At 41.5% G+C, this 12,898-nt stretch overlaps 2 protein-coding genes across 2 annotated transcripts; one reads left to right on the forward strand and one right to left on the reverse strand.

The window, feature by feature from the left end:
* Positions 1–1,161: 1,161 nt before the first annotated feature.
* cdc42ep5 (CDC42 effector protein (Rho GTPase binding) 5) lies at positions 1,162–4,019 on the forward strand. Its single transcript, XM_085801429.1, has 2 exons — positions 1,162–1,289; positions 2,155–4,019. Exon 2 carries the CDS (start codon positions 2,157–2,159, stop codon positions 3,060–3,062), a length of 906 nt encoding a protein of 301 aa, XP_085657555.1. The 5' UTR covers positions 1,162–1,289; positions 2,155–2,156; the 3' UTR covers positions 3,063–4,019.
* A 492-nt stretch (positions 4,020–4,511) lies between these two features.
* On the reverse strand, positions 4,512–11,411 carry grwd1 (glutamate-rich WD repeat containing 1). Its single transcript, XM_085801430.1, has 7 exons — positions 11,182–11,411; positions 10,948–11,065; positions 7,825–7,987; positions 7,530–7,740; positions 6,484–6,629; positions 5,523–5,714; positions 4,512–5,157 (listed from the first exon to the last, which is right to left on the reverse strand). Exons 1-7 carry the CDS (start codon positions 11,402–11,404, stop codon positions 4,849–4,851), a joined length of 1,362 nt encoding a protein of 453 aa, XP_085657556.1. The 5' UTR covers positions 11,405–11,411; the 3' UTR covers positions 4,512–4,848.
* Between the last annotated feature and the right edge of the window lie 1,487 nt (positions 11,412–12,898).

Here is a 12,898-nt window from a genome sequence, read left to right on the forward strand (position 1 = left end):
TAGACTATTACATGTGACTCAGTGTGCACCAGACAGACACCCTTCAAAAATATGCTTTGTCAGATAAGTACTGCAATATGTCAGGGCAGATTTCACTGATTGCTTTCCATAAAATACAGCATAATTGCAGTTCATTTTAAGTTAAACCCTTCATAATAATTGCAGTGTACAGTAAAATTTGTCTGGTATGCTGGCGTCACATTAAACTTAACCATGGCCAGACGAAAGTCTTTACTATAGGACTTCAGTCATGTAAGGCTACCCTAGAAGTTAGGGCTTAAGATTTTTTTTTTTTTTTTTTACAGAAAAGTGGGGATTTTAGCAAGGTTGTGTCTGTTTAACTTGATAGAAATTTTAGGCTGATCATATTAATCTCTAGCAGGGAGCTTTGAAACATTCAACATTAAAAGTTTGTAAATAAAACGTAATTTGATGAATTATCAATTTCCTTAATTTTCCTGAAAAGGTGTGTAGGCCTATACCAAATACTAAATGAAACCTAAAAATTGAGTTCTTTTAATAATTTGACTTAGTGTTTATATTGTGTGTATTTTTTTGTTTTGTCAACAAATCCCAAACAAGACCACTTCCAACAATCAATTCATCCAAACGTCCCTATTCACTTTCCTACATCTGTCAAAAAAGTATATGGTCTGAATGTATTTATCCTCTCCCATCTCAATTTTAAAGATTTAGATGTAATAAATGTGCTGAGGACTGGGATTTGTTAAAAGTAGCTAATGATTTAAATAGAACTGAACAAATGTAAATATGGAAAACTTAAATAATTAGTATGCCTATATAATGACAGGGTTTAACTTGTGATCTCAGTGGGTATTCTAAATCTTAATCATCAAGTTTAAGTAATCATTTAGGTTGACACCACTAACAAATTGATAGCCTACTTTAAATGGATATTCCAACACATAATCCTTTTCACATGAACTCCCATGCATCCATATTGTCCTGTTTCGTAACCAGTAAGCTCTAGCCCACAAAAATTTGGATAAAAATACTCTGTGGAAACTTGACTGCCGGTCTGGTTTATATTTTTACAATGTCTGGTGAAGTCGACAGCAGCACTTTGATCCAGCTCTCCCTAATATCTGTCGCGTCACTTCCTCACCCCGTGCCCATCCCTTTGGAAGAAAAAGAAAATTCACACAGACAAACGACGGCGAGAAAAAGAACGAGGGAAAAGTCGAGAGGGACGCGCGAGGGCGAAAGCCACATGAAAAAGTTGGATATTGTGGAGGTAGCCAACCAGAGACCAGAATATACGCTTTAAAGTAAGTTTTCCATACTTTGACTTGTTTTGGTGACGCTCATTCAGGTCAATCGATTAGCTGAGTTTTGCATTGATCTAAACGATCCGCTCACTGCCTAGTCAATAACGCTGTCCTCGTGCGCTCTTCGCACAGGCGAGTCCTACATCTAACTAATGTAATATATAATTTACTTTAATCATCATTGTAAAGTTCTGTGGGTTGAACTAGGCCTGTTAGCCCCCCACCCCCCCTTTCCCAAATCAGCTCTCCCACATATAGACTACTAGCTTTGAGAATAAGCTTCTGAATGTGTAAACTAGTTTTTGGTGCTGATAAAGAAGGAAGATGTGATTGAAATGGCTCACAAGACAAAATCAGATATCTGTGGTATTATTGGCTAACACCTACTGTAATAATTATTAATTTAAATAGTTGCATTGACCTCAACAACAACAACAAGAATAGTTTTGTCATGCTTACATTTGTATGTAATGGCCACCAAGGTAACACAGCCCAGAAGTTTTGGGATAGCAATTTCAGTTTAGTTTTTTTATAGTCTTGTTTTTGTCCACAAACACCCCTGAGGGTAGAGAAAAGTATGTGCTAGCGTTGCATGTGTGAGCTTCAAGTACAAGTCTCAGCATGGCCTTCACAGCCACCAGTGCCAAAATGCTCATTGGTCTCCTGCAATGTTGCACAACACGCTGAGGTTTTTACACAGCCCTGTCTTATCAGGAGGTTGGACCAGGGCTCAAGTATTCACTTGCACATTTTTATATGCTATCTCATTTGCTCAGAGTGCTGCTTCTTTTATTGACTCTGTCGTGTCTTTAAAAACACTGACTATTTCTCCCTCTTCTTCACCCCGTCCTCAATCTATCTACAGTCATGCCACTTCACAAATCATCTCGGGCCCCTCGCCTGGACCCCACCATGATCTCAGCGCCACTTGGTGACTTTCGCCACACTATGCACATTGGAAGGGGAGGTGATGCCTTTGGGGACACCTCCTTCCTGTCCACTCTTGGCCCAAGTCAGTCCAGCCCAGACCAGGGGAGTCCAGGAGGAATGCCAGCTGCTGATTCTGAGGTGGCAAGCAACCACAGTGACCATACAGATGCTCCGGGAAGCCCTCAGGACAATGAGCTTCATCACTCCGAATCAGTGTCTTCATTCACCCTGGACCTGGACTTGGACCTAGGGCCGTCTATGCTGGGAGATGTACTAGGAGTCATGGATGGACTGGGGCTTGACTCAGATGAGGGAGATGCGTTCAGTCCCAAAAGTGGCACATCCTCGGTGGAAACGAAGCAGGGCAAAGGGGCCACGGAGATGTCTGTGAACATGCAGAATGAGCTGAACGGGAAGAACTTGTTAGGGTTGGATGGAAACCAGGTGGGAGACGGCAGGATACCAGATGGGAATGGGATCAAGCCAAAGGGGTTAAAACCAAAAGTGAGATTCAGTGACAAACGAGAGGAGATCATTCGCCAGGCATCTGAGGAGGAAGAAGGTCAAGGGTTTGACTTCCAGGATGAGAATCAGCTGGTGTGTCAAAGTCCAACGAGGGGTGAGAGCCGAGAGGGTGAAATTGAGTTCACCAATCACAAAGTAGATTTGCCACCTAGTCCTGCCTCTTCGCACAGCTCAGAGTATGAAGGAGTCACCCCATTGGACAGTAGGAGGGTCGACAGCTGCCACTCAGAGACTGATTCGGAGGAGGAGGAGGAAGAGGGGGAAGTAGGAAAAGGCTACACATTTGAAGATGAGTTTGATGATGAAATTGGTCTATAGGGGGCAGGTATGGTTTCTTTGTGAAAACAAACTTTGCTGTTGAGTAAATCAAGGATACTGTATTTTCCTTAACTCATCATTTCAGTATCATTTGAATGGGAGGCTTAAAACAGAATATATATATGAATGCAAACTGGATTTTTCAAGACTCAGAGGTATACGGTTAAGACGATGTTGCTCAACTGGAAAAGACATTGTATGTTTTATCTACAAAGGGTGACAGATTTACCAAAGAATTTTGATCAAAATCAGAAAAAAATGTAATTTAGGTTATTACAGTGAAATGTTTGTAGCACTTTGGTTCATTTCATTCACCTGGAAACTTTGCTATGAAACTGAGGATCAGTGGAAAGTTTGATTCAGGCTAAATGAATAATGCTTGCATTGTTTTTTTGTTTTTTAATTATGTCTTATATTTGCCATCAGTTCAGTTCACAAATCATCTGTTGTGTTGACTGAACTTTACCTTATTGTGCCTTAAAGGGAGCTGTACTTACATTATTGTACCGTGTTATACCAGTGTCTTATTAGTTTTTCTCATATTGCATGTTTTGAAAAGTTTTACAAACAAAAAGTTCAGAGAGACATTGTCAGAAAATAAAGTTATTATGAATTACTGTGAATTTGTCACATTACTAATCTGACACTGTTTCTCTGGATTAGACCAAATCAGAGCTGTTCTCAGAATGCAGTTACATTGTACGTTTTCATACCTACCAAAGTTTCTTGGGGCTGTGGGGCTGGACTGACCCTAAAATGCTAGGGGCCGGCGATGTATTTTTGTACATGCTTTTTGCTTGTATAGTGCTTGTTTTTTTATGTGTTATGTCATAATGCTGTAAAAGGGAGAGATCATATCATAATGTTCATCTATTGAAAATGCTGGTTTAAACACATTAACCTGTGGTTTCATAAAGATTACATTGAAAACAATAAAACTATTATTGGGATCAAAAATAATCACCAGCCTTGACTATGACTCTTTTTTTTGGAAATGATTCTAGGGCAAATCTAAAGCAAAAAAGGGAAAGTATTGTCTGAAGATCCCATGACCTTGGCTGTGTCCAGAATCACTCCACATTCATTATAGTACGCTATAATATCTGTCTGCCACTTTTATCTAAATTCTGAGACACACTCTATAGTGCTGTAAAACATTCCCAGAATCTGACAAAAGGAAAATTAATGTGCGTGGTATTTCCACTGTTTTATGCCAACAGTGTAGTTAAGTTTATTATACAGTGGTGCACCACTGTACTGTCCCCTGATTATGCAGGATGGTAACTCCAAGATCTCAATCTTACTGCTTCCTGTAAAGGAAACTGGGCGTCAATATGTAGGGTTTTTATGTGAAGCCACTTCTTTATGTGAAGTGATTGTTTTTGTTCATTAGAATTACACAGGACAACCTACGCTCTGTCTTTGAAAACATTCACATAAAAAAACAACTTTGGTTTTAAACATTTTATTTCAAGCATGCTCTAGGGAATGCCTAAAATAGTCAACACATCTGTAGAACATACAGGTGGAAAGTTTGGTGGTAAAGATTACAACACCATATGATGCCTAAGCTGGGAAGTGTCAGTAAGAAAAATGATTACCTGAACAGTCAGTTATGTACATTATTTCAAGCTTCTAAAATAGAAACATTTGGATTTGCTGCTCATTACACACGTTAAATGTATAGGACTCATGTAGATGCTTAGTCATCTGTTTCTAAAACGCACACACGCTCGCTCACACACCCACACACACACACACACACACACACACACACACACACAAACTACACAGATATTGTCCTGAACAAGTTGAATCCTGACAGAGCCGTGGAGATCATCACACCGGGTATCTGTGGGTGCCAGTGGATCTCCTTAATCTCCGACTGACCCTGGTGCAGGAACAGCAGCTGAGGGGGCAAGTCTTTCACCCCCTCCACCCTGGCGCCCACGTCACACGACTCCACGGACAGATCCCACTGGCTGACGACGTCGTCTGCTCCCGAGGCGGCGAACACGCTCGAGTCCACGGGGCTCCACTCCACCGAGGTGATGGGGGCGCTGTGCTGCTTGAAGTTGGCCACGGGCCGCCCAGTCTACAGGTGGAACAAGAGCAGTGAGGGTCAGGGGTCATCAGGCTGCACAACATTAACTATTTCATAAGTCTGTGCTTTTACTGCTTGAAATATTTTATCTGACATTTATTCCTAACTAAGGGCAAGAAAGAAAACGGGTGTATTTCCCAACATGTCAAGCTATTCCTTTAAAATAAAAATGACTTCCTGTATTACAAGTGAGGCAAGAACTGGAATAATTACACGCTATTGTGTCACAGACAAGAGCAATAGATGCAATTATACTAATAATTAGCTGGGTAGGGCAGCCACATTGCAAAGGTGTGAGATTATCTAATAGTGTTGTAACACAAGCCCTGAAGTCTGTTGTTGTTGTTGTTTTTTACCTTAAACTGTCGGAGGTCCCATACTTTCAGAAGCCCGTCGTCCCCTCCTGAAAGCAAGAATGGCTCACTCCTGTTCCAGCTGATCACATTGATGTCGGATGAATGAGCTTCATTGGCTGAGAGCATTGAATTGGGTGGTGCACGGATGTCCCACACACGGATAGACTGATCCACTGAACAAGATGCAAAAACCTGGGACAAAGGAAGAGAGAACAGATTCTGAGCTCAATTTCAGATTAAAGATTAACACAACATTAAAGATTAACACAACAAAGAGTGGTTCCAATAAGCTCTTCACTAATAAGGAACTTCCCTGTATCTCTATGAAGCAACACTGGATGCTTTGTCTTTGTAGTGTTTAGGAGGAGCTTTTGTGTGAGTGTGAACGCCAGTTAGGGTGCACAGTGCAGGGCAATAAGGTAAAAACAAAAAGATCAGATGTAAGGTGAACATCCACATACCACAAACTGGTTCAGTGACCACCTCTGGCAGCTAAGACAGCATATAGACGGCATGTTTTTAGCCTGTCATTCTTAGTCACAACACAGAGCAACAGATGGTGTTTTTAAAGACAACACCATTCATTCCAGTCATTTCTCTTCTCCACACCTTGTTCTTCCATCTCTAAAAAGCTGCTAAGGCTCAGTCTGACAGTAATCATCCCTGGGGAGAAATTCATCCCCTGTGTTTGACGTGTACTGGCTGTTTAGGGTCAGGAGAGCTACTCTGAGGCCTGCACTGTGACCAAGGGGGGGGGGGGGGGCGACGAGGACAGCGAACATGCATGTCAAATCTCAACATGCATGTCTAGCACTTAGCACGCATGAGTTTTTGATTTAGTTCAGACGAGCACAGAGAGCTTCCTAGTGGGGTTTTATTCTCGGCAACAGTGCTAACCACCGTCACCATCTACCACCATCTCACCCACTAGCTCCCTGTTACTCTGCAGAGTCAGACGTACTGTAGCTTCAGTCGGGGACCACTGGAGATCCTCCACAGACTTGCTGTGGGAGCTGAAAGGTCTCTGGTCAATCTGCCAAGAAGTCCCTCCCTCCCGTGGCTCCCACACATGGATGTTCTTTTTGCAGTCTCCGCTCACAAGACGACCTGTTAATAAAAGACAGGCACAGCAGTTAACCCTTTGCTGGAATCCGCATCTCTGTTATTGTTTCGTATTGATGTGTTCAAGATGAATTCAGATCAATTCTATTTTAAACGTCTGACTCCACTTCAGTTCTTTCTCATTCATACAACCCCCACCCCCACCACCACCACCACCACCATCATCTTACTGTTCTGCCCCAACACCTACTGCACACTCTGCTACTCTGATGAGGTCCCCTTCCTTAAAAAGTGCCACGCCCAATTCGTTTCAGTTTTATTCTTACTGGCTGTGCACAGTTTAACCCTTTATAACTGCGTGTGGATACATGACACAAACATAATTGCCAACTATTTTGCAATGCACACTACTTTTTTTTTCCTTCCCTAATGAGTTTTATGATGTCTGCCTGTTTCACATTTAGCAGAATAACCAAGGTTTCAATCAAATTTAGGAGAAAGTTCAGCCAAGTAAATGATTTTATGCGGGTCTGGATCCAACAGTCTAATGATGTTTCTAAATCCAAAATTGCATGCACATAAGAATTTTGCTTATAAGCCATTTTGCTGGAAAACAATAAGCAAACATGAGGTTGTGGAAAAGACTGTGTTTTGTTTGTTTCCGACCTAAAAAAGCTGCATTTTGGAAATGTGCACAATAATCTCTGATGCTGAGGTGTTTGAGGGAGGAAAGCGTGTGGGAGAAAATTACACCTTGCACTCAGCACAGATTGTTCTCATCATGTTACTCACTCATTATGAGGTAGACTAGGCGCAGCTAGGGACAGATTTACAGTTACAGTACAGAATATATTGCTGTCACCTCAGGTTAGCATAGCCAAGGAGCAACAAGGCCAAAAAGTATGCAAATGTTTTTTGTCTGTAAAAGGTTAAAGACTCACTCACCAGGTACCGTAGGTGACCAATCAATAGCAAAGCCTTCCGTCATATGTCCTGAGAAGCTGAAGAGGGCCGTGGCTTCCTTCTGCTGTTTGACGAAAGCAGCCATGGCAGCAGAACTGTGGACGGCCTCCAGCTGAGATCGGAGGTCAAATATCTCCACCTGTCCTTTCTCTGACCAGACGGCGGCCAACGACTGCTCCCCACGCCGGGTCACCTGGACACGAAGGGGCAAAATCGTTAACAAAAGGAAAACTGACTGATGTCGGGACAGTTTTGTTTTGCACAAATGTCAACGTACTCGGACTCTGTTGATGGCTCCATAGTGGGGCATCATGGCCAGCTCCATCTGTGGCTTCTTGTCCTCATCCTCCTCATCGTCGTCGCTTTCTTCATCACTGCTTTCCTCCCCTTCTTTTTCTTTCTCTGTCCCATGAAGGTTGTGCATGCGCATGACGAGAAGTCTGAGAGAAAGAAAAACATGCACTGAAGCGGATGTAGATAACAAATTACCCAACACTCATCACACGTTTTGACAGGTGGATAACGAAAGTTTTTACATGCTTACTGTGCATGCAGTTGATAAGAAACTACTTAAGAGATAACTCTCTAATGCCATCTGTATCCAAGTGTGGAGTTTTAGTATAAAAGCAAGGAGTATAAACAACTGTTCATAACAACCTCTAACTGACCTGTAAAGCTTCATTGAGAAAGGGAAACTAACTTTTTGTAGATGATGAAACCGTCTCCTGTGGATTATACCATGAAGCTTATATTTTCAGCTGTTTCAATTTAAATTTTTACCATTGCTGAACAGTAATTCCATATAATAAAACACCAATCAGGCATAACATGAAGACCACTGACGGCTGAAGTGAGTATCAGTGAACACCACTTCATCGTAGCACCTGTCAGTGGGTGTGATGTATTAGCTAGCCAGTGAACACTATGTCCTCAAAGCTGATGTGTAAGAAACAGGAAAAATGGGCAAGTGTAAGGATTTGAGCCAGTTTGACAAGGACGACTGAGTCAGAGCATCTGAAAACCTGCAGCTCTTGTCGAGCGTTCCCGTTATGCAGCGGGCAGTGAAACGGCACAGGCTCACTGATGCACCTGGGGACTGGAAGAGAAGGCTGGCCTGTGTTGTCCCATCCAACATAAGAGCTACTGTTGCTCAAACTGCTGAAGAAGTTACAGGAAGCAGTCAGAAAACACAGTGCATCGCCATTTGTTGGGTATTTGGAATCAACACAATATTAGGCAGATGGTCATAATGTTATGTCTGATATATACACACTGTGACAACTATCTGACACTATGTGACAACACCAATTATTAGTCAATACGAGGGCTGCAATGTAATAAGTATCACAATGACCAAGTGCAGAAACTTCAGCTTTCTGGATAAAAGATAAGATGTGTCACAACATGCAGCATGCATGTTGTGTTGCTACACAGAGGCACTGGCCAACAAATCATTTTCTCAAGACATGAAGGGACATGTTAGTGTAATCATCAATTTTCCTTTTTTTTTTTTTTTGAGCGAAAATAAAAAGCAAACATTCACAGTCAAACTAAAATCACTTATCACAACATCTGTCCATAATAAAAACAAACAAACATTGGAATACACACTACAATTAGAATATGTGGGGATGTATAACTGTCTATGTTTACGTCCGGACATGACAGATGCAAGCTCATGAGAGAAAAAATAAATAAATCCCTGAAATGTATTTTATTTGCTGATGACACAACTGTGTTCTGTAGTGGGGATCATTTGGGGCAGCTTCTGGATATGGTAGAGAAGGAGCTACAGAAATTCAAAGAATGGTTTGACTAATAAATTATCACTCCATCTCGGTAAAACTAAGTGTATCATATTTGGAAAAAAGCCCAGGAATTCAAGCAGAAACTTAACAATAAATGATGCAGAAATTGAATTTGTACCTGAAACCAAATTTCTTGGAGCTATCATTGATGATAAATTAAATTGGAAATCACACATAAATTATGTCAAATCCAAAATGTCAAAATCTATTGCAATTCTTTATAAAGCCCAAGCTTTCCTCTCTCAACAATCACTAGTCACATTATATTATTCATTAATTGCCCCTTATATGACATATTGCATTGAGGTCTGGGGAAACACATACAGAACAAATACAAATTCTATTTTTTTATTGCAAAAAAAGGCTATAAGAATCATCAGTAATAAACCTTTCCGTGAGCCAACCAACTCACTATTTAGTCGCCTGAACATTTTGAAATTCAGGGACTTAGTTGATTACATTACAATACAAACCATGTACAAAGCAAAAAATAAACTTCTTCCTCCAGATATCCAGAATCTGTTTAAAATGAAGGATTCCAGTTATAACCTGAGAAGACCACTATTATTTGAGAAACCAAAGACTTGAACTACTGTAAAAAATCACTGTCTTTCTGTTAGAGGGGTTAACATCTGGAATAATTGTCCTGAAAATATTAAATTATGCTGTACTCTAGTCAGCTTTAAAAAACTTTATAAGAACATAATTTCTCGTTACAGTATGGAAAATTAAGTTCAATGATTTTGTACTATTTTGGGTTATGCGCTGTGTACAATTCTTTATTTTGTTGTGATCAGAAATGTAAGTGTACTGATTAATTTCAAATGTCTGTGATCTGATCCTATTGTATTAATGCGTATATATATTTTTTTTAAATTCTTTTTTATTTTAATTTTTTAAGGTAAAAGGGGTAGGGGTATATAAGCTTTGGCTTCAACCTACACCCTTTCGGTTATATAAGCTTGATATACCGAAATAAATAAATAAATTCATTCATTCATTCATTCATTCAGAAAAAGTCAAACCAAACGTCTCTAACCTTAAAGTTTAATAAGCCTTGTTGCCTGGATACCATCACTGATAATGTCTTTATAAAGCATCCTTCACCACCACTGTGGTGGAAGAGGCTTTCAGACTCTTGAGTAAAAATACTAACATCAAAGAGTAAGTCCAGACAATTTAATGTCCAGTTGAAAATTATTTAAAATCATCCAATTATAATTAAGAAAATGTGCTTTCATTTTTATGATGCAGCTGGTTATAGTGAATAGGACTGGCCTGTTGCACTTGTATGTCATCAGTAGGTTTGATCGATAACAAAAGATAATAATAATAATAATAATAATAATAACAATTTTATGTAATCATGTTTATTTGTAAGGTGATAAGAGTAGCCACATAAGTGATTAAAAAGTACAACTTCTGAAATGTAGAACAAGTAAAAGCTACAACATGAAACACTCAAGTCAAGTAGTATTTGGATTTTGGACATTTGTTATACTAGTGCGGCTTTGACCTAAGATTGAGCCACTGATTGAGTCTTGTTTATGTGAGTGTGTGTTGTGTTGTGTGGAGGTGTGTGCAGCACCGACCTGTTACTGAGGGCTGTGTCCGCCTGTGTGCCCGCACACAGCAGCATGGACAGAGGGAACTGCTCCCTGCTCTCTCCGTCTCCGTCTCTCAACACGTCAAAGCTCAGACACGGTGCACCTGAACACCAACAACAACAACAACAACAACAACAGACACAAAGCTCAGTTCACCCTGTAGTTTAGTGCACGATGACAGCGCTGACAAACTTTGCCATGGTAAATAATAACTCTTGCCTGTTTGACACTCGTGGTACATGCGGTAGGCAGACCGGTCCATCTCCAGCTCCTCCCCGGCCTGCAGCGGCTGCATCCCGGGCACGTACACTTTCTTCTGCCCCTCTCCGTCCGCTCCCTCCTCCTCCATGTCGACCCCTTCGTCGTCGTCGCTGCCAGCGTCGTCCATCTCCTCCATCTCGCCTCCTTCCTCGGCAAACGTGTCTTCATCAGGCGCAGACATCTTGGATGAGGCGCACTTCCGGTGTGGAGGGCGGCCACGTGGTTTAAACACCCAGGCAAGTCCCCTCCTCCCCTCCCCCCCTCCCCTCCCTCCCATGCTGCCTCCCTCTCTCTCTGTCTCTCCCTCTCTCCAGCTCTCTCTCGCCCTCGCTCTCTTCCCCCATTTACGGGAATTCAGCTGGATCCTGTGGCGCTTGTCTCTCTGCTGCCAGGAAGGATCAGACTTGCAAATATTTGCCTCGGAAGTTGCCAGACTTGCTGTACCTCAATAGTCATCCTGCGTCGCCCCCATATTACAAGGGTTAATATGGGTTAATCCCTGTAATATCCCAGATCGAAGCCCCCACCCCTGGAGAATATCATGTTTGAAATTCTGTCAGATTAATCATTTCCACATTTGGGATCTTACTCATGCTCGGACCGAGACAGGAACTGGCACATCCTCTGAGTAAATCCTGACTGTTACATGGAAGTAAATGTGACACCTGCAGGAGCAGTAGCTCCTGCGCCACTGCTGGGAAATAAGAGTTTATCTCTCATCCTCACTCATAACCGACTCACATCTAGACGTCTCAGCATTTGATGGTAACAGTATAGAAATGAGTATGTTCGGGCGGTGTTTAGCTCAGTTGGTAGAGCGCCCGCCCCATGTGTTGAGGCTGTAGTCCTCGCTGCAGGCGGCCCCGGTTCGAGTCCCGCGTCGGACGGCCCTATCCTGCATGTCATTCCCCCCATCTCTGCCTCCCATTTCCTGTCACACCCTCAGCTGTCCTATCGAATAAAGGCATGAAAAGCCAAAAAATATACTTTAAAAAAAAATATACTTTAAAAAAAAAAAAAAAAAAGAAATGAGTATGTTCACAAAAAGTGCCCTCCACTGTGCAGAAGCATCATACTTCTTTTTTTGTCTTCCTGTTTTGTCAAAAACTTTTGTCTTGCAGCCCTGTGATTATCTAACTCTTTGTAATTTGCATTCATGCTGCATTACGTTTGCCCCATTCTTCCAAATTATGACATAAGATTATGTGGAAAAAAGGGTCCATGAAAACTAGTGGGGCAAGCCAGAAATCTGTTCGCCTGTGTGGCATACCTCCTCTTTAAGGATTATGAAACTACAAGGAGGGTCCAGTGAGGACAATGGCGCACATAAAATGCGTGGGTGTGTGCAAGCAAGGGCAAGTGTGAGCACCAAATGGTGCGCTTTTATTTTTCGTGTGGATCCTGACAGGAGTCAGAACATAACATCTCTGGAGCCACGGTCCCATCCAGAGCACATTCCTCTCTCATCTGCAACTCGTCTGTGTTTTTTTTCTTTCTTTCTTTCTTTTTTGTCAGAGTTACAAAATAGCTGTAAAAGATTTCTCCATAGGAAACGGGTTTTAAAAGGGCCTGCAAAGTTTACATAAATGTGGATTTCAATATCTGTGTCTTGTAGATGGAAGGACAACAAGGAGAACAAAATATAATCTCTTTTAGCCAAATGGACATGAATCTA

The sequence above is a fragment of the Trachurus japonicus genome, chromosome 16 (genome assembly GCF_045865225.1).
Source record: "Trachurus japonicus isolate A0001 chromosome 16, Traja_1.0".
NCBI lineage: Eukaryota > Metazoa > Chordata > Actinopteri > Carangiformes > Carangidae > Trachurus > Trachurus japonicus.